The 22,322-nt window shown below is 42.2% G+C and overlaps 1 protein-coding gene and 1 long non-coding RNA gene across 4 annotated transcripts in view; one reads left to right on the top strand and one right to left on the bottom strand.

The window, feature by feature from the left end:
* Positions 1 to 475, bottom strand: part of LOC123464468 — a 198,972-nt gene extending 198,497 nt beyond the window's left edge. The window contains exon 1 of the long non-coding RNA XR_006639600.1: positions 256 to 475. This is a non-coding gene — a long non-coding RNA (uncharacterized LOC123464468). The remainder of the gene's footprint in view (positions 1 to 255) is intronic.
* Positions 476 to 11,686: 11,211 nt separating this feature from the next.
* Slitrk3 (SLIT and NTRK like family member 3) lies at positions 11,687 to 21,776 on the top strand. 3 transcript variants are annotated; one of them, XM_004652373.3, is made up of 2 exons: positions 11,687 to 11,828; positions 17,603 to 21,776. In XM_004652373.3, exon 2 carries the CDS (start codon positions 17,621 to 17,623, stop codon positions 20,546 to 20,548), a length of 2,928 nt encoding a protein of 975 aa, XP_004652430.1. In that variant the 5' UTR covers positions 11,687 to 11,828; positions 17,603 to 17,620; the 3' UTR covers positions 20,549 to 21,776. The 3 variants fall into 3 exon arrangements, with proteins under 3 accessions (XP_004652430.1, XP_045017072.1, XP_045017073.1); XM_045161137.1 differs by lacking the exon at positions 11,687 to 11,828 and adding an exon at positions 12,054 to 12,871; XM_045161138.1 differs by lacking the exon at positions 11,687 to 11,828 and adding an exon at positions 15,949 to 15,981.
* Positions 21,777 to 22,322: the final 546 nt, after the last annotated feature.

The raw sequence follows: 22,322 nt of genomic DNA, 5'->3' as shown, positions 1-22,322 counted from the left end.
GTTGTTAGACCATAACTCGGGTCACATTTCTATTAATATACAGTGTTTTTTTTTCATTATGACATGCTAAAAGCAAAACAAACAAAAAAGCGAGATTGTGACGCCTCCAAAGTCCCCATTATCCTGGTGGCAATGGAATGGGTATGCAAACATAGGCAAAATTCTGGACACAGAACATGTAGTACACAAAGAATGATACTCAGACGAACTCCTGGACCAAGCACATTTCCACTGAATAATTTCTATTTCACATACCAGCTCGCTGCCCAGGATCCACTCAGCTTTCAAATACTACAAAGCAATTTACACTCCGAGTGCTGCGCGCTGAAATTCTTGGTATCGCTCTCAGACGTGGAAATACTTGCACGCTGAGTGATGGCTGGTGGCTGTCCCCAGTCCTCTGGAAGCCACCTCGGAACTGAGCCGGGTTAAGCCTTGGGCTCTGAGCTCCCGCAGCTGCTGCAACTGTCCGTTCCTGGGCAGAGGCGCTCCCGAGAGCGCCATCTGGAGGCTGAGAGGCGCAACTGTAGCAAATCTCCATCCTCTGTGGGTGGAACCAGTCCCTGCGAATTCTTTGTTAAATAAGCACACTGATTTTACTTATACTTGGTGGACATACGAGAAAAGAACAACAACAACAACAAAAAGCACAAGAAAGCCACGTTCTGTTTGACTATGAATTTCCTATTCATTTCATATTTCACAATAAGATAAAAGTGTGATTTCATCAATGTACATATACCACAAGGCTGCAAATTAATTTTCTGAATCTTGGTGATTCATCTCAAAGGAAAGTAATTAACTCGGAGGACTATCAGAAGTTTCCACGATTCTGGTATTTAACTTTAAGACAGCATTGCAAAGAGAAATCTGTCTCTGACAATACAGCCCTCCAACTACAAAACACTACCAAACCTTACCGGTGGAAATCCTGGGCATGCATACAAGTAAAAGCTGTTTCAGGTGTTCATACCTGTAATGTTTCAAAGAAAGCTCCTTGAATTCACTTCCAAATATCTCTCTAACCCAGCCCACTAAAGAAGTTGAATGAATTTTAAGTTCAGTTAAGTAAGTAGGATACTGTAATTCTTGTTTCTGCGATAATGCATTGGAAATATGATTGCTAGGTATTTCTTTTCTTTATTCTCTACAGATCTGAATAAGTATTCTCATTTGTGTGTGTGTGTGTGTGTGTGTGTGTACTTGCACGTGTGTGCACATGTGCATGTGGGGTGCCCCAGGGCTTCTTGCACCACTTAAGCATTATGGGAGTAGCTTGGGAATCACACCGGTTAGCACGCATCTTAGGCAAATATGCTTTTAGCCACTGAGACATCTTCCCAACCTCTGAGCATGCATTTTTTTATATCCTTTCCACTCTGTCACATTGTATCATGGGAGAAAGTTTTGGGTATTTCTTTTCATTAAAATTAAGCACTGAATTTGAAAATATTTAATCAGAGACAAACCTATAGTGTCTGCATGTATTTCCAGAAAAAGTGGTCCAGAGTTCGTTATATAGTCTGTAGGTCAACCTTTAGAAAATGGAATTTCTTTATCATAATGGTTCAAATCAGTATTCAAGAATTTCTAATAAGATAAGCAGAAGAAAATTGTTTCATTGATATTTCATCTGAATTATCTTCATGAGTATTATAAGTAAGTACATTTTTTTTAATTACATGCAAGCATGTTCTAAATATTTTGACCATTACTTGTGAGTTTCTAAGAGCTCTGAAGTCATATCTTTTGGTAGATTTTAAGAGAAAGTTAAGTTCTCATTTTTCTATACCCTTAACTTCTAACACTGTAGAAAATTTGTGAACTAACTCCAGGTTACATGATGCATATGTTGTCCTGTGTTTAACATTACATCAAAATTGTTGTAAAGTCATGATATTCAAATATATTTTACCACTGTAAGTGGAATCAAGAACTTTTAGAAACTTACCAATAATGAGGAAGTAAATATAGAACAAACAGATATGTTCAACATTTACCAAAAACATTTTATATAAACATTGAAATGTATCATGTAGATAAATCCAGTAATATAAATTTATACATCAATGTTTTGGCCTTACATATTCATTGTTCTTGCAAATGTCTTTTCAAATTTAAAGAATAATTTTAATGAAAGAATAAAGTGAATATTCACGTAAAGAGAATGTGAAAAAGATGAGTGGAATAGATGGCTGAATCTCAGAGCCAAAGAAAAGTGTCTATGCTAATGAGAACCAGGATCTGATAATAAACTAGCTGGAGCTGCATGCTGAAGAGTTGATGGTGTGGCTAAGAGAAACAAAACACTGTTATAACCCTGTGTTTTCCCCTACATGAAAGTCTAAATTTAGTGTCAAAATGCTGATAACCTGGAAAATACAGCAGAAAATCAAATCTACTTAGTAGAGACAATTAGTTCTATTTCTACAATTTTGTATGTCCAATTCAAAGAAAGGGGAAAGTCACTCATGAGTCACAAAATCTAAAATAAAATGGGCTCTAAATGGTTGTCTTTTATGAAGTACTAGGATGGGATCTGTATTATATTTCTATTGCTTCCTAACTTATTTTTACAAATGTGAAGAGATAAACAAAGCACATCTGTCATGCTTGGCTTCCACAGGCCAAGGTCCAGAGCTAGCTCAGATCAGTTCTTCCTCAGGGTATCTCTAGGCCATTAGCCTTTAAATCGGGTGTCAGCTGGGTCTTGTTCTTATCAAGAGTCTTCACCAAGGAAGAATCTGTAACCAAGTTTAATCAGTTTGTCTCAAAATTTATTCTGATGGGACTTGTTTCTTCTTCTTAGCAGGAACATTCATTTCAGAAAAGGGCCAATCTCTTCTAATGTCATTTACCTCATTATGACAAGTCTGTGAAGGAAAAAAAAAATTTTTTTTCAGTTAAGTCCAAACCAGTTGCTCTGGGATTTCAATTATATGTGAAAAATCCCTTCATATTTGTCCTATTGTGTTGTGTAGAAAACAGAGTAGGATCCTCTAACAGAAGAGGAGAACTGATTATGCAAAGGCATGATTCTGTGGGGTATGGTTCAGTTTAGGGTGTGTAAACCCAATATCTTTGCAAAGGCATATGACATTTCTTGTTTACTACTCCAAAGCTAAGTGGAAAGTCTGGTAGAAGTGATAGGATAGAGGCATTCTATTGTGATTTGGATCAAGGTGGCTGTATTTGTCACAGGGATGTTAGAGGTACTTTCCCTGTGGGGAACTGAGTATAATCTGGAGATCCTGGAGAAGGTATTGCCTAGGATAGTACAAGAAGGAGGTGGCTAGAAGCATTGTACTGAGTAAGGAATGGCTCAGAAGCAGGACTTGGGACCACGAACAACACTGATACAGATGTAGACCAATGCCAGTAGGCACTAGACACGTTGGTGTTGGATAGTGCCCTGCCCAAAGCACCTCATTCTCATCAGCAGTACTCTAAGATGTCTCAGCTTAATTAATCTAAAAATATGCACCTGAACAAAAGCAACAAGAGAAATACATGCAAAAGTTAACCAGAAATCTATGGTTTGAATGATTTGTGTGGGAATACTGAAAAATAAATAAATCTACCCAATTAAATTTCCAGAAATTAGAAGGATCATAAAAAAGAGAAGTCAGTTGCTTGGGAATCTGCAGCTGAAAGGGCATGTAGCAACTATGAAATCTGTGCTTGCTGGAGCAAAGAAAACTGATGAGAGGGAAGAAAAATGATAAAGACTCAGAGGTAGCAATGAAAGATAGCATTCATTCATCTAATTCGTCCAGTGTGGATTTCCTACAGTGTACTGGGCACTGTACTACGTACCACGATCCCTAGAATGAGGTAAACCCCTGATATCATAAACTCCCACTGGCAGTGGGAGATCAACAGAAACTATACCAACAAATAAGTTACATTTAACTAGGCTTGGGTAAAAATAAAGGAAGAGATAAAGTTCAGGATTAGTGAGGAACCTATACTTGAAATAACAGGCTCAGGAAAGCCTTTTTGGTCATGCCTTTTGAGCAGAAATGCTGAGTATAGTGAAGGTCTCAATTGTTAGTCTATTTATGGATAGCAAATGCTTACATGGGCTATGTGTGTTCTTTATGAATTGAGTGAAGGTAAAAGGTTGAACAAGGTAAAATGCAGCTGGTTTAAGGAGCAAAAGTGAGCAAATAATAGGATGGGTTGTCAGATATTAGAGGGGGCAGCAAGATCATATGAGGCTGTGAACCTGTGTGAGAATATGGCCTTATGCTCACAGTTAGGTGAGAAGCCATGTTAGGGTCATGAGAAGATCATGCCCAAAGTCTATCTCTAAGCAGCACTCTTGAAGCTGTAGAAAACAGATGGGAAGAGAAGAGTATGACAGGGAGGTCAGGTGGGCCATGAGAATAACAAAATATGATCTCATTTCCAACTGTAAATGCTGGACTGGCTCCAGCCCTACTGTCTTTGATTTTCATGGGATGGCTATCCCACTGCTCCCTCCTCCCCTGAAATGCTAGGCACTTAGCTATAGCCTCAGCAATCTTTTTAGTTTTGTATTTTGAGGCAGGGTCTCAGAAAGTTGTTCAGGATAGCCTTGATCTCTCTCCATAGCTCAGGTAGTATTTGAACTTGTATTCTTTCTACCTCAGCCTCTGTCAAGTAGCTGAGATCACAATCCTACTCCATCAGGCCAGCTGAGATGAAATTTTTAGTCTTTAAAAAATTTTAATTTTATTTAACCTAGATTGCATAGGCCTAGTTTTCTTACAAAGTGAAGTCTCCACTTGGGAAGAGGACTCAGGATCCTAGGCAGTTTGAAGCCAGCTTAGAGACCTTGTCTTCACAACACAGGAAGTTTTGATACTAGCAGGAATCTAGTCGAGCTTAATGAGTCCGTTCCACTGCATTCATTGTCATAGGTTCATCCCATCAGGCTGACTGAGTCCTTGCATGGACAAATACTTACCTAAAACTCCAAGCAATGTCTGGGCCTCCCACTTCTTAAATAGTTTAGTTTTTTTGTGTGTGTATTTTAGTATTAGATTCAAAAGAAGGAAGAATTTTTAACAGGTTATCCTTGATAAATGATAGCAAAAGTTTGCACAAGGGGAGTTAGTTTATATTAATTATATTGTTGAAAAAATCTGTTTTTGCCATAGTATTGGCTTAAATACATAGGAAAAATAGTCAGTTTCTAGAAAAGATTCCATCCTATTTGACATGAGTGTTTCAAGAATTTCTAATGCGTCATTCAATGACAATGAAAATGTTCGTAAGATAAATTTTAAGATGTGAAACTCACTTCAATATTTTATTTTGTAAGCAATTATGTTTATACTATATTTTTTTATTCTTTGCTATTATTTTTCTTTCTCCTTTCTATTTATTTTTTTTTCAACAAAGTATAGTCTAATCTGGCTTCAAACTTAAATATTCCTGCCTCACCCTCCTGAGAGCTGGAATTACAGTCAAGCACTATCACATGTAACATTAAAACATCTTTGAAACGATCTAAAACTACTCAGTTTTAAGACAGTAAAATCAAATATTTTATAGGGCTCCACTGATTTTCAATTTTGTATCCTCCCAACATGCATATGTACAGACAGACATCATTCAATGTGTACACAAGCATTATTTGGTTACTATTTGAATTATTAATTTTTTTCAGGAGACTTTTTATTATTTGAGAGGAGCAGGTAGGAATTGGTAGCATTATGATTTCCCATCCTCTCATTAAAAACTATCAAATAGTGTCCCATAAAGTTTATATTTATTTTCTTCTCATTAAGATTATTTAAGGACTAGAGAGTTTATATAGCAAGTGAGATAGCTTGCAGTGCAAACCTGAGGACCTGAGAGGTTCTGATTCTCTGAGGAATGGCCCCCTCATAACCTACAGACACAATTATGTATGGCCACACACACCTGTATCCCCAGTCCTGTGTGGAGCTCAGATTTTAGCCAGTATGGCAACTCTGGCTCAGTGAGAGACTATCTAAGGAAACATGTAGATGAGAGATAGAAACATCCAATGATCAGAGATAGAACACTCAATATTCTTCCATGGCCTCTGCACATGTTCTCACCAGATGCATCTTGCACACTCACACATAAACCACATATACCACACACTCACACTGTACAAACACAAAATTTTAAACATTTGTAAAATTATAAGAATTGAAATAAACATTTATCAAAGATCAACAATGTTTTTTTTAATTTTGTTGTTCTTTTTTTTTTTAATTTGAGACTGACAGAGAGAGAGAGAGAGAGAGAGAGAGAGAGAGAGAGAGGGAGAGAGAGAGAGAGAACGATAGAGAGAGAATGGGCAAGCCAGGGCCTCCAGCCACTGCAAACAACTCCAGATGCCTGCACCCCTTTGTGCATCTGGCTAACGTGGGTCATGGGGATTCAAGCCTCTAATTGGGGTCCTTGGGATTCACAGGCAAGCGCTTAACTGCTAAGCCATCTCTCCAGCCCTCAACAATGTTTTTAAAATACTAATATATGAAGAAATAAACTTCTAATAATTCACCTGAAAAAGAAGATGATGTCATTAGATATGATGAAAATCTTGGCACTCAAATGGCTGTTTTAATTTTTATAATTTCCATCATATGCTTATATATGAAAAAGAATAATTTTCAGTATTCAAAGACAGAGTTACAGATGAGACTCGCTGAACATTAGTTGATAAACATGTCTAACTGGACATTCCAGTAGGCTATAACACTGAAAGAAACTATAAAGGGACACCTCAGCAAAAAGATATAAGGGGATAACCAAATGCTGAGAACTTCAGCCTTTTGGATTGAATTAAGTTACTTTAGGAACTGCTGATAAGAAATACGTTCAAAGTTCATAGTCTGTTTGTTCTGTGCTTAAAGAAGGCCATAAGCATGGTGCCCTGAATTTGTGAATTACAGTGTGTGCCATACACTTTTGTCCCATACTTGATGAGGAAATAATTTCTTCATGAGCCTTTATTCTGAAATATGTCTGATTTCAAAAACTCATGTCAGGCTCATATTCTCAATAGTTTTAAATATTCAAAGAACAAAGAAATGTCAATTTTGCTTATGAAGATTACTTTTGTCATGCAAGTTCCCTAAACTATTCGTCTAATACTAGCCCTGTTTTCTGGGATGTTGTAGTTGTGTTTAAAATTAATATCTAAAAAGATAGATATAAAATTTTAAGTGTGCTCCCAAGAATATTTCAATAAAATTAAGATATTTTTTTCATATTTTAGAAATAATTTTAAGATCCTGCAACATGTTGACACTCTGCTTTTTACCACAAATCTTGGTTTCATGCCTTCAGATATTGTAATCAAGTTAGCTCATTCCTCTATTTCTAACTCATCACTTAAAGAATAGTTCTACTTGCCTACGTATCTACTAGTATGTATGTATGTATGTATGTATGTATGTATGTATGTATGTATGTATCTATCTATCTATCTATCTATCTATCTACCTACCTACCTACCTACCTATCATTTAGCCATTACAGTGTCATGTTATATAAACCAACCTGGCCAGAAGGTTGTATGTAGCTCATGCTGTCCCAGAACACACTGTGTAGCTCAGACTGATAGCAAACTGAAGGCCTTCTTGCTTTCCCTTTCCTGGTGCTCGGTTTACAGGGATGTGCTAGCACACCTGGCTGCACTGCTGTCACTGATGTTCTTGCATGTATATACACTTGAATATAGACAACTGATTACTTTTCACTTTAAACAAATCTTCAAGGGATATAACTATCAAGTTAATGATAAATTTTCTTTTCATTAAAAATATGTTCTGCCAGTGGCTGGTGAGATAGTTCAGTAGTTAAAAACACATGCTGTGCAAGACTGGGGACAGCACCTCATATACTCAGCAGCTATTTAAACTATGCCTAAGACATTGGGAGGCTGTGTCAGAAGAATCCAAATGCTCATGTCAGGTCTTACCTTTACAGTTGGGGCAGGTGAGGGGGAGGGAGGGAGAAAGAGAGGAATATTTTTCCAATAAAGTAGAAAGAGATGAGGACCAACACTCTGAGGTTGTCCTCTGAACTTCATGTGTGTTCTGAGATACGTACATTCATACACATACCCATTGCAGAGCTACAACACATGCTCAAAAATAAACAAATAAAGCTATTTTCTCAGTTAAATCTGTCTCAAATTGGTGCTGTCCTGAAAGAATCTATATTTCATATCATAGGCATTGTTAAACCATAGATTTGACAATAAGTTGTTAGCAGAGAGTAGAGATTCCCATATCATGAAACTGGTCAGGTTAGATGGAACTCTCAAGACCCTTCACACCTAAGATGTGGTGATTCTATACAGTGATCCCCATTCCCTGCTTTAGTCACCCTCTATTTTGAAAATCTTCCTTTGCCAGTAAAATCTATGTGATCACCTCCTTCCATTACATGCAATAATTATTCTTTATGTTTTTGTATATTATTCTACAGTAAAATTACTTCCACTACTACACATGATTTCTTCATTCTCATCTTCTACTTTGTAATTTAAATTTTAACACTTATAATTTATTACTGCCAAATGATTTTGTAAACACCTCTTTTATAAAGGTTGTTGCAACTTTGCATGTTCAATGGGGATCACAAATAACACTTTAGCAACTTTGCTTATTGTAAATAGACTAAGTTTGGTATTTCTTAAACAACTCAACCTTTTACTTATAAGTGAATATATAGTTGATGCCTCTGAAAGGTTTGTGAAGCATTGGATGCTAGACATTTGAAAATATGACTGCCTTGGGTTATGGGTCTTTATTGGGGAGCATAGCATCATACAAAAACCATTTGCTCTATTACTTCAGTTAGTATTCCAGTTATCATAATAATAATAAATTCATTTTCCTTTATTTTGTGCCATCACAATGAGTACCATATATGTTGTACAATAATCATATGTCACCTTTAGTCATCCTCATGACATTTTCCCTCTTTAAAATATGAAGTAAGAGTTAATAAAAGGAAAATATTTCAAGCATTGTAATGTATTTATAACTAAAATATATGCTAGTCAGTTATACAAAGGTTTGACTTTAATTAGAAGTCCTTTCTTGTATGTGATTTTTATGTTTTTCTTTCGTCTGTACAGCATTATCAGTAAAGAACCACATTTTAAACAAAATAAAAATTCCTTCTTTTCACAATGAAAGTGATATATTCTTAAATCAAATTATGGACATACATGTAAGTGTATTGGAAAAATAAATCACCTCAAGATCACAGTATGGGGCTGGATATATAACTTAGTGGTCTAGGCACTTGCCTGTGAAGCCTAAGGACCCAGATTCAGTTCCCCAGTACCCACATAAGCTAGATGTACATGGTGGCACATACATTTGGAGTTCCTTATCAGTAACTAGAGGCCCTGGCATGCCCATTCTCTCCTTCCTCTCTATCCTCCTTTCCCTCTTTCCCTCTCTCAAATAAACAAGTAACTAAGTAAAAATAAAACCAATTCATTAAATTGAACATAGGTCCACCATAATTACATACACTATACTTTTTTTTTACTCCAGCTTGATTTCAGTGTTGGTTGTCCCCACTATTAGTGTTAACAACCCATTAGGTATTCAGACTTCTTTAGCGCCCCAGCCCCTGTAGGCCATCATATTATCTCTCCTCAGGGTAAATATATCGATATATTTAGAGTTTTCTCATCCACAGATAACCAGGAAAATAAAAGTGAAAATGAATCCAAAAAATTAGAGTCCATTATGTTGTGGAGGATGTGGCCTAGTTTCTTTCAGGATGACATCCCTAGCCTAGAGGGGTATGTATGCAACTTCACACTTGCCCACAGGGAATATGGCTTACCCAGATATTGAGCAATTACTCCAAAAGGCCAGAAAAATATCCTGACTCATCAGCCTACTGATAAGGTGTGGTTTTTCTAACCTTGCCCAATTTGTCACCAGGATAAAGTCTACTTGCAGCCCTTACTGGATTTTTCTCTTTAAAACCCAGTTTGGAAATCTGGTGAGAGAAACTGCTGTAACAAATGTGTTTTTTTTGTTGTTGTTGTTGCTGTTGTTTGTTTGTTTGCTTGCTTGTTTGTTTTTCCCTCTCCATATTCATGTCTTCACATGCAGAAAATTCACATAAAAGGAATTATCATCCTAAAAGAACCTGAAGGCATGAAGGAAGGTTTGGAAGTCCTGTCAACTCAAACATCTATAATTGAATAGATCAGGTTTTATCATGCTACTTTGGTCCCTGTCTAGATCACTACAGATATTTTATTAATAATAATTAATAATCTTAAAGTATGTGGGGTATTTTGAGAAACAACGTTACACATGGTAAATATGACATCCTGGTCTCACATCTTTTGGTCTGTCAGTGCCACCATACTGAGCTCAACCCCATCTGTAGGTGTGCATGGCTGTTATAAGGATAGACAGGCTCTGTTCTCTGGTTATGACCAATCCAGTCCTCTCTTTTTAGTGATTAATATGGACACTGCTAGGATGCGGTCACTTCTGCCTGTACCATAAATCAACCGGCACACATCATAGGAAACCTACAAAATAAGGAATAAGATATCTCCAGACTTGTCTGGCAGAGAGTATAATATGTAACTTAAAAGAGGGCACTGCTTCTTTGCAAGGGGTGAACTCAAGTTTCCTTAGAAACTTTTACAAACAAGGTACAGCTCCTGCTCGGTTCAGTTGATAACAGATGCAACATCTCACTTGTTTTGTATAATGCGCTGCATTGTCTTCAGGAAGGAACGACAAGAGTCACCAAGGATTCCACCAGACTGCCGCCCTCCTATTCAGTTTGGGAGGTGGCTGATGAAAGGGACCTATTTAAAAAAAAAAAAGAAAGAAAGAAAGAAAAAGAAAGAAAGAAAGAAGAAGAAAAAAGAAAAACTGCACTCATTTACTCTGCAGATTGGATGGAGCCTTCAAAGTCTGCATTACTGTAACTGCAGTGTGGGAAATGGTCGCCTCTATAATGGAGCAGCACTCTCAGGTGCAAGAATTGTTTCAACACCCTTCTCTGATTCGTCACGACTGGGTACCTGGCACTTTTCCAGTACCCCACCCTACCCCCAACCCCCCGCACCACACACACTTCTTCCCTATGGCCACAGTTTTATTTACACGCCCCTTCAGCTTGTGTAAAGAGATGAGGAAACGTGTTACTTTGAGATGCCACCGACGTGCCCTGAAGGTTGGGGGATTTCTGAAAGCCATTTGGCATGGCTCCTAAGAGGCGTTGAGCGATGATGTCGCCCCCATACCGCTCAGACATTCTGATTTTGATCATCCCTCCTTCCAGTTTGAACTGTAATTTTCCTAACAGCCATCTCTCATTTGCAAAAGTTAAAAATCAAATCCACCGACACAAAATGCTGACATCCTGACAAGGGTTGCTTCTTTGTAGAGCTGGCAGATTGTGACCAGTAAAGAGGGAAGAGGAGAGCGAGCGAGCGAGCGAGCGAGCCGAGAGAGAGAGAGAGAGAGAGAGAGAGAGAGAGAGAGAGAGAGAGAGGGAGAGAGGAGAGAGAGAGATCACTTGCTTCCCTGCTTCCTGAGCAGGGGTTTGCCTGCGATGCGCGGCGCGAGGACTGCGGCGGCTGATTTCCCCAGTTGGCGCGGAGGAGGGGCCGGGGGTGCGGGGGGCCGAGCTGGCGGAGGCTCCCGCGATGGGCTGATCCGGGGGCTCCCAAGAGCGCCGCTCCCTCGGTGCGCGACTTGGGGGGCGGCTGATGGATTTGCCTTAGGCTTCCAGCCCTGCGTTCCCTGTATTGACTCCTAGTCCTCAACCTGGAGCTCCCAGTTTAGGAGCAGACGTCGGTAAGTAACGTGTAATCTGATTTTTTCTAGTTCTTTCCTAGGCCCCGAAAGCGGCACTTTTAAAGCAGGTCAGTCTCGTACAGTCGCGGTGGCCGCGGGCGCGCCGGGAGCGTCTCAGCGGCCCCGGAACGCTCGGCAGCCCCCTCCCCTGCCCACCGCCTCCCCTGCCCACCGCCTCCTGTCCACCGCCTCTGATCTCTGTCCTCTGCTCTGCTCTCCTCGGGATGGGGAAGCGACGGGGCTCGCGCGGCGAGCTGTCAGGGGACTCGCTCTCCGCCAACGGGATCTCATCAGCTCCGTTCCAAGCCTGAGATCTCCCCCACGCCAAGTGGAATCTGGTGTGTACAGCCATACTGGTGTCTCTGTATCCCATCCCCCTTCCCACCTCCTCGCCGCCTGACCAATGCTGGGATCCGAGATCCAGTCGCCCCCTTCCTGCCTCCGGTCCGCCTTTCCCCACCCAGCCTTCTCCCCATCTCCACACCAGCCACCCCCACCCCCACCCGTGCAAAGGGCAAAGAGCAAAGGCACTCGGGAAAGACTGGGGTAGTTCCATCTCCTCCTCGAGTTGAGCGAGGCCTGAGGCTGGGATTGCGATGTGAGTGACAATCTTTCCGGGAGACACACAGAAAGCCAGCCAGGAGCCGGGGCTCTGGGGGAACAGCAGAACTCGCCACCGAATTGAGAACGTGTAGATTAACAGCAACCGTATCCAGCCCTGGGACATTTCTGCCATCGACCGATTGCCATCCAGGACGCATCCGAAGCTGTGGTCCAGAGCTGCGGGTCACCGGCATCACCACGCTAAGATGCGCGCCGGGCTCTGGCATCGGCATGCAGCGACCATTTCCCTCTAAATCTCAAAGGTGAAAATATCTAAGAGGATTACAAGCGTTGATTTGGTGGCCCTTTCTGAAAGTTGGTGGCCGGAAGAGAAGATACAATGACGGATATAAAGCAGCCTCCTCCTGGAGAGTTTGCCCCTCCCGCTGGGAAGTCCCTCGCAGCAATCCTCGGAGATGCTGAGCGCTCGGCACCGATAGGTACTCGCCGCCATCCTTCCCTACTTTGCCTAATTGAAACCAGTATGTCTCCTGTAGGATGGGCACTGTAGAGCCCATTGACTTAGCCCGTGGGTCTTTCGTACATTCACATGTGCTAGGTTTTCTTTCTTGATTACTATTTTTAAAACTACGATCCTTTAGCTGTAAAAGCAGTTGGTGAAAGGAGGGGTGCAGGGAATAGCATAACCCGATCCCTTGTCCCCAGGAAAGAAATCTTAACTCCAACAAATAGGCCAGGTGGCCAGGCGGAGAACCCCTCCCCCAGTGGACCGCTGGGTTGTATTTTAAGTCAGAAGGAAAAAGGCTTGAGCTTTCAGCATTTTTCCCCCATTTCTAAACAGACCCCTTGCATGCCTTGCCTGGAGATAGCGGATTAGAAAAGGATCTCTAGAAGGCTCAAAGCGCTTCAAAAATGAATGATGCAGCGTTTTAATTATATGTACCAGAGAGATCCTTTTGCACCCATATTGGAATATTTAATCTTAGATCCGGAGAAAAGAGGGAGCTATGAGGAGGGGAGGTGGAAAAGGGGCCCCTTCGGGAGAAAGAGCGTCTTGTCCTCCCTGGGCACAACAAATGGAGCCAACGCTCCCAGCAGGACCTGGAAGGAACCCGAGCCCAAGGGCCCTTTATCCCCTAACTTTGCGGGCCTTTGCTATCTTCAGACAGGCTCCTGGGGGATGCATAGAAGCAGATGGTGAGAGGCCTTTAGGACATGGCTAAAGTCCAACACTTGGGGCTGGAGTTCCAGGAGGCCATTTACTGTCACTAGGAACCCCAGGACAGCCTCGCGATTACCCATTCATTCCATAAAGCCTGGGTTCCCATATAATCCATGGAACAGTCTTTTCCTGTGTACCCAAAGGTGGAGGTGGTAGCCGCTGGGGAGGGAGCTGGGCTTGCTCTATTTCTAAGCGCAGGCCGGGTCATTGTTGGTTTGGCTTCTGGTTCAGACCTCTCCAAGAACAGGGTGGGTCCGATTATTAAGGGTGCAGGGTGTTAGAGAATCCTGCGTGTCAATAACATAGTGGGGTTGATGTTTGCCATCTTAGTTACTGTGGGGCAAGGGACGCATGCATGACCATATATATATATATATATATATATATATATATATATATATATATATATATATATTCATTCCAATCGTCTCTGGCTGACGTTTAAGAAATGCTTTGCTGAACTAGGTGTAATATAGTTTAGAGTGGTAAGAAATGAATAGATAAGCTGCATTTTTCTTTAAAATGTGATGTAGCATGCCTTAAGAGAAAACCATCTCTCTCTACTATCTTTTGAACCCTTGGACAGTGAGGGTTTAGGCCAGTTCATCAGAGATCAGTTTCCCTTCCCCCTACCTGTGACTTGATGATAGGACTAGGGAGGGCTTGCATACTGGAGGCACTTCCTGGCCCCAGCTGACTATATCTCCTAGCTGTTTGCTGGGCACTTCCCAGTTTCACCACCAAGCTGTGTGTCTTTCCATCAGGTAGGACCAAGGGGCTGCCAATTGAGCCTTTAAAAACTTCTTTTGAAGAGTGCGGATGAGGTACAGCTAGTGGCTGTTACACATTGCTAAAGTTCCCTTTAATCAACCCCACCCCATTCTCCCAACTATCCCCTTGGTGTAAATATCACAAAGGAAAGATTTGGAAGAGTGAGAGGGGGAGGGGGAGAATAGGAGAAGGGGAAGGACAAAAACAAGAAGGGGAAGGAAGAAAGAAGAAAGAGGTAGTAGAAGAGGAAGAGAAGGGGAAGGAGGAGAAAAGAGAAAGAGGAGGAGAAGGGGTGGAGGAGGAGGAGAAATAACAATAAGAACCCCAAAACCAGAACTCTCCCATCTAGTCCTTTAAGGTCTTCCAGGGAAGAGTGTAGGGTGCACCTTTGCTACTTAAGATTCCTCATCTCATTGCAGAGCTCTGGCTTGTGCTCTCTAACACTGTCCCCCAAAGATAAACGTAGACGAACACATGGCTGTTGAATCCAAGGGAAATCGGAAGCGCTCATCAGGCAGAAGCATAAAAGCATTCTTGATGCAAAAGGATAGAAGCAAAATGCAGAAGCAAGTCACCAAAGTCTCGGGTTGTGCGAGATCTTATTGGGACGCCCAAGCAGAGTTAGTCAGACTCAGGTCCGCCAGCCCGCATGGAGCGGCGGGCATCGCCCTCATCACACGTTCTGTAGGAAGGTCTTCTGGGTGACCAGCTACATTCCGAAGGACGGTTGCATTTTCCGAAGCCGCACCAGCGCAGGCACCTAGAGGCGCAAAGGTCCCGTGGGTGCTTGCTTCAATTGGGAGGGCCGGGTGCTACCCTTCCCACCAAAGGAATGTCTTCGTCTGGCTGTTCATCTCTGTCTTTTGTTTTGTTATTTTGCAAATTTGGCAACCTGACTGCTTTACTTCTCTGGGCTCCTCTTCCAGAGCCCTTGCGCGCGTGCGCGAGCGCGCACTCCAAAACACACACACACTCGCGCACACTCGCACGCGCACACAACTGTATAGTCAGGGATTCTCAGGGCTCGCTCCCGACCCCATGCAAAGCGCGTTCTCCTTGGAGCTCATTTTCGTGACGTGAAAAGTCGGATTCAGGTTTACAGCATATTTTACAAAAAAAAAAAAAAAAAAAAAAAAAGCGAGAGAGAAGTCCGAGATTCCGCACCGAGATTAAGCCCTGCTTCCTCTCTGCCTTCCACCCGCCCGTGATGTGCTGCTGGTACCCGGGGATAGGAGTCGGCGCCGCAGCGGCTGCAGCGGGGTTGAAAGCCGGCCGCAGCCCCTTCTCCTCCTTCCTCTATGGAGTGCCCAGCAGCACTTCTGCGTCCTAAAGAAGCCCATTGAGGAGCCCGCTGCATTCTCCGCACGTCTCAAGCGGGCTTTTTTTTTTTTCCTTAGTTCCCCTTCCCCCTCCTTTTTATCCTCTTCCTTGCAGCTTCAGCAAGGGAAAGGGGGGGGGGGAGAGAAAAAGCAACAGCGAATCTTTAAAGTCAAGCTTTCTTTTTCCTTCCTTCCTTTTTTTTTTTTTTTTTTTTTTTTTTTGCCCGTGGTCAATACTGAAAAAAAAACATAAAATAAAAAATCTCCAGCAAAATAGGTAAGTCAGAGATATCTGGAAGCTGTTTGTCTGAAGCTCAGAGATGTGCAGAAAAAAAAAAAAATCTCTAAAAACAATAGAGAAGAGGAAAGAACGAAGGGAGATTTTAATATTTTATAAGGGAAGCAAAGGGAAGACTATTTGTACTGCAATGTGGCCTCATCTGCCTCCCTTCTTTTTCATTTAATTGCTTCTAAAAATTGACTATTCCATGCCTGAGGCAGATAGCGCTCTCCATTCCTTGCAGCTGTGTACATTGTATGTGAGTTGAATTTGAAGACACGTTTGTTTCACTTCCCCTATAAATTATATCACTGTGTTTCACGTTAGGAAATATTTCCTTTAATGTGTATCTTTGTGTAGTGTGAAAGCATATGCTTAGAACTCTAATTATGTATCGTTATTGATTAAAATCAGCCATTGCCATTTGGGTTGCTAGTTCACTGACTTAGGAAGGACAAGCTAAGAAATTTGTGATACCATGATGCATCGACATGCACATTTTCATAGAGTGATGGCATTAGGCAAAGAAACAGCCTCGGAGGGAGGCTCTGTATGCTTTCAAAATAGTGCACTGCTTTCTTTCCCTCAGACTGGAAGAGGAAAAACAAAAAGATGTCACTTCTAAAATGTATTTCCTGTGATACATCATTTATTTATGAGCAGATAAGAACTAAGAGCTCCACCCATGTGAACCTTTCCTTACCTCTTCTCTACGTAGCCACCTGTCTGTCGTTCCAACTTTTTAGGGTCACTCTATGGATGCTGCAAGACCAGACTCATTGCAAACTAAGCTCTTGTAAATGCTTTGACTCAGACATTCCCAGGCTCAGAATCCATTAACATCACTATCTTTAGCTTTGGCAATTGCATGGGCAGGTTTTCTGGAGAGCTTTAAATAGCCAAATGAGAAAGCACATGGCCATTGTTTATTTAGGTAAAATATATGTCCATCATCTGTGCTTGGGCAAAAGGGGAGAAGGGTCTAGTTTGCAAGTGGACATGCATTGTCATTCAGCATGCTTTCAGAGTTTCATGCTTTCAAAAGGTGTCACTTGTCTTCCACATCTCAGTATCTGATATTGGGCAGTCACTTCATACTTTATTGTACTCATTAATAGACATTGGGCTATGGCATGGTATTTAATAATAAAAAATTATAATTTGACAAATATTCATTTTTCTTATTGGAGTTCAAATCAGATTAACAATGGGCACCTCTGATGTCACTCTTAGTTTTCACAGGCCCACAAGTGTAATGGGTAAGTTGTTGCCCTTATTACTGACACTGCCTAAGACCATATGGCCACATGGAACTGCAGTTCTGCTGTTTTCTATGAGGCAATCAATGCAAGCTGCTTCTGTTCATGTTGTGTGACACATACCAAGTACAGTTGGGTTCTGGAACACATCACTCCATGTTTCAATAGCTCAGAGTCACCTGGGTCTGGAGAACAGGGGCACTCTAAGCACCAGACATGTTTCTAGCTCCTATGTGTCAGTTCTGTAATTGCTGAAGTTTCTATATTGCTCTTTTTAAAAAATCCCCACATGTAGGAGTCAATTAAAATAGTGCATATGACTAAAAGCTAAAAACTCTCCCTCTTTATTTCTGTTGCAGTTTTGTAATCAAGCACGGATGATGAAGCCTTCCATAGCTGAGATGCTACACAGAGGGAGGATGTTGTGGATAATTCTTCTAAGCACAATTGCTCTAGGATGGACTACCCCCATCCCCCTGATTGAGGACTCTGAGGAAATAGATGAGCCCTGTTTTGATCCATGCTACTGTGAAGTCAAAGAAAGCCTGTTTCACATACACTGTGACAGCAAAGGATTTACAAATATTAGTCAGATCACCGAGTTCTGGTCAAGACCTTTTAAACTATATCTACAGAGGAATTCAATGAGAAAATTATACACCAACAGTTTCCTTCATTTGAATAATGCTGTGTCCATTAACCTTGGGAACAATGCATTGCAGGACATTCAAACTGGAGCTTTCAATGGTCTTAAGATTTTAAAGAGATTATATCTTCATGAGAACAAATTAGATGTCTTCAGAAATGACACTTTCCTTGGTTTGGAAAGTCTGGAATATCTGCAAGCAGATTACAATGTCATCAAGCGTATTGAGAGTGGGGCATTTCGGAACCTAAGTAAATTGAGGGTTCTAATTTTAAATGACAATCTCATCCCTGTGCTTCCAACCAACTTATTTAAAGCTGTCTCTTTAACCCATTTGGACCTACGTGGAAATAGGTTAAAGGTTCTCTTTTACCGAGGAATGCTAGATCACATTGGCCGAAGCCTGATGGAGCTCCAGCTGGAGGAAAACCCCTGGAACTGTACATGTGAGATTGTCCAACTCAAGAGCTGGCTGGAACGCATTCCTTACACAGCTCTGGTGGGAGACATCACCTGCGAGACCCCTTTCCATTTCCATGGAAAGGACTTGCGAGAAATCAGGAAGACAGAGCTCTGTCCACTGTTGTCTGACTCTGAGGTGGAGGCCAGCCTGGGGATTCCTCACTTGTCATCAAGCAAAGAGAATACCTGGCCAACTAAGCCTTCCTCCATGTTGTCCTCTGTCCATTTCACTGCTTCTTCTGTTGAATACAAGTCCTCCAATAAACAGCCGAAGCCCACCAAGCAGCCGCGAACACCAAGGCCACCATCTACATCCCAGGCTTTATACCCTGGTCCCAACCAACCTCCCATTGCTCCTTATCAGACCAGACCACCCATTCCCATTATATGCCCTACTGGGTGTACCTGTAATTTGCATATCAATGACCTTGGCTTGACTGTCAACTGCAAAGAGCGAGGATTTAATAATATTTCTGAACTTCTTCCAAGGCCATTGAATGCCAAGAAGCTATACCTTAGCAGCAATCTAATTCAGAAAATATATCGCTCTGATTTTTGGAATTTTTCTTCTTTAGATCTCCTGCATCTGGGAAACAATCGTATTTCTTATGTCCAGGACGGAGCCTTCATCAACTTGCCCAACCTAAAGAGCCTCTTTCTCAATGGCAACGACATAGAGAAGTTGACACCAGGCATGTTCCGAGGACTACAGAGTTTGCACTACCTGTATTTTGAATTCAATGTCATCCGGGAAATCCAGCCTGCAGCCTTCAGCCTTATGCCCAATTTGAAGCTGCTATTTCTTAACAATAACTTGCTGAGAACCCTGCCCACTGACACCTTTGCAGGCACATCTCTGGCTCGACTGAACCTGAGGAAGAATTACTTCCTGTACCTTCCGGTGGCTGGTGTACTGGAACATTTGAATGCAATTGTCCAGATAGACCTAAACGAAAATCCCTGGGATTGCACTTGTGACCTGGTCCCATTTAAGCAGTGGATTGAAACCATCAGCTCAGTCAGTGTGGTAGGTGATGTACTTTGTAGGAGCCCTGAGAACCTCACCCACCGTGATGTGCGTACGATTGAGCTGGAAGTTTTGTGCCCGGAGATGGTACATGTTGTGCCAGCTAGAGCTTCTCCGGCCCAGCCTGGAGATTCTCACCTTGCTGGTGGACCAACCAGCGCCTCACCATATGAGTTCTCTCCACCTGGAGGCCCCGTGCCACTGTCTGTGCTGATTCTCAGCCTCCTGGTTCTGTTTTTCTCAGCAGTCTTTGTGGCTGCGGGCCTCTTTGCCTACGTGCTCCGAAGGCGTCGGAAGAAGCTGCCCTTTAGAAGCAAGCGGCAGGAAGGTGTGGACCTCACAGGCATCCAGATGCAATGTCACCGGCTATTTGAGGACGGGGGAGGCGGTGGTGGTGGAAGTGTAGGTGGAGGTCGTCCAACCCTTTCCTCTCCAGAGAAAGCCCCTCCTGTGGGCCATGTCTACGAGTACATCCCCCACCCAGTTACCCAAATGTGCAACAACCCCATCTACAAGCCTCGGGAAGAGGAGGAAGTCACTGTCTCAGCAGTCCAGGAACCAGCAGGTGCAGAACGTGGAGGTCCTGGAACACAACCACCAGGAATGGGTGAGGTTCTCCTCGGAAGTGAGCAGTTTGCTGAAACACCCAAGGAGAACCACAGCAATTACCGGACCTTGCTGGAAAAAGAGAAGGAATGGGCCCTGGCTGTTTCCAGCTCCCAGCTGAACACCATAGTGACGGTCAACCACCATCACCCACACCCTCACCACTCAGCAGGGGTAGGTGGGGGCACTGGGGGAGACTTGGCTGGGTTCCGCCACCATGAGAAGAATGGCGGGGTGGTGCTATTCCCCCCTGGGGGAGGCTGCAGTGGTGGCAGTATGCTACTAGACCGTGAGAGGCCACAGCCAGCCCCTTGCACAGTAGGATTTGTGGACTGTCTCTATGGCACAGTGCCCAAATTAAAGGAACTACATGTTCACCCCCCTGGCATGCAATACCCAGACTTGCAACAGGATGCCAGGCTCAAAGAAACCCTTCTCTTCTCAGCTGGAAAGGGCTTCACAGATCACCAAACCCAAAAAAGTGATTACCTCGAGTTAAGGGCCAAACTTCAAACTAAGCCGGATTACCTCGAAGTCCTAGAGAAGACAACATACAGGTTCTAACGGAGAGAAGAAAATAAATTAGTGTTTATTCCCTCTTCCCCACAGCAAAGGAAAATAAAAGAAATATATCCCTTGCTCCCATTACACTTATCCTAATATCTCTGCCCTCACAATCTCCCCTCCCTGGACAGAACTGCAAACGCATGATAACTAGAGAATACAGATGTGTGTGCTCCCCTCTCAGATGTGATTTGGAGGAAGGGCCATACTCAGATCATTAATCAATGAAGTGCCTTCGCAGACTTTTGCCAGCAAATGTTACCATTATTTTTTATACTGAACCCCGGACTCTTGACTGTGCCGTGTAAGGTATACTGGGGATCCTGTATTGATCCTGAGTAAAATTCAATGTGTCTTTATTTTCAGTAACTTTTTTCCTTTAGTGGTAGTTTTATTTGAAAGGGGGAGGGGAAGGTGACATTTGTGGCTTTCTCTTCTCTGCTCATCATGGCACAGATCTTGTACATGTATTAACGATGCAGTTTGCCGCATGCCTGGGAACTGCAAGGAGGGGAGGGAGGGGTGGGTCTTGCTCGAATGTTCTCGCTCTGTTGTTTATCTCACACATATCCATATGCGAACAATGAAGCCCTGCATATACTGAGGTACTTCAGCCTGCACTTTGTGTGGGTGTTCTCTCTCTCTCTCTCTCTCTCTCTCCTCTCTCTCTCTCTCTCTCTCTCTCTCTCTCTCTCTCTCTCTCTCTCTCTCTCTCTCTCCCCCCCCATACAACACAATCTGCTTAGTTCCAGTTTGATCCATGTTGTTCCTCTCCATAGCTCCACCTGCCCTTTACCCCTAGTGTACAGCTTAGAACACCTCTCCTACCACCCTGGGAAAAGTCACATTCGAGGCTGGATCCTACTGAAGTGAAGGCCCGTTCTGTTGGTGTAACAGCCAGAGACACACACCTAGGGATGGGCACCCTCTCAATGACACTTCATCCTGGTTCATGCCAAGATTTTTTGAGGATACCTGCACTTTCTTATATATATATATATATATATATAATATTGAAAAATAAAAAAGCAACTGGGTATATATCACTAACAGCTTTGTAGGAAGCACTTTTAATGTTTCTCTCTCACACACAAAGATTCAAAAGAAATGTGCATATATTTATTCTGTAATTTCAGTGATTATAAATTGTAAAGGTAATGTTTAATCATTGTATAGTGATTATGCGTCTGGTATAGCTTTCCTAATAAAAAGATTTTGAAAAACATAATACATTATATGTAGAGGATACAAAGCTTGAACCTAACCTTCAGCTATGCCGTGCCTTTCATGCTCCCATTTAAAACTATTTCTTTGACTGAAAGCTAATCCATTACCAAGTTTACTGCACGGTGAGATTGACAAATCTTATACTACATCACCCCTGTTGCATACCAGGATTAAATTGGGGCTTAGGAAATCTGGTTTATATTTCATTTTTTCTTGGATTATGAGATTCAAATTCCAGTGAGGCATTGCTTCATAGGCAGAGTATAATTTGGAGAACAGAAAGTAGCAAGAGTATAAGGAAGTATAGGGTTAATCAGAAGAAAGCAATCAAGTATTCATACAACTTTAGATAAGATATAGCATAAAGGAAAAGGAAAAAATACATTTGCTCTTTAAAAACTCACATTGCATATGCACCCTCACCACCTGCCCACTCTACACAGATCAAAAGCAAGTTCTGTCAGACAACCTGATTGCAGAACCCTGTGGTCTGTAGAGGTTGTCATTTTTATAGTTGCCCAATGTTTATCTCAACTACTCACTACAA

Source organism: Jaculus jaculus, chromosome 11 (genome assembly GCF_020740685.1).
Source record: "Jaculus jaculus isolate mJacJac1 chromosome 11, mJacJac1.mat.Y.cur, whole genome shotgun sequence".
NCBI classification, from domain to species: domain Eukaryota; kingdom Metazoa; phylum Chordata; class Mammalia; order Rodentia; family Dipodidae; genus Jaculus; species Jaculus jaculus.
This window is presented reverse-complemented; position numbering and strand designations above follow the sequence as displayed.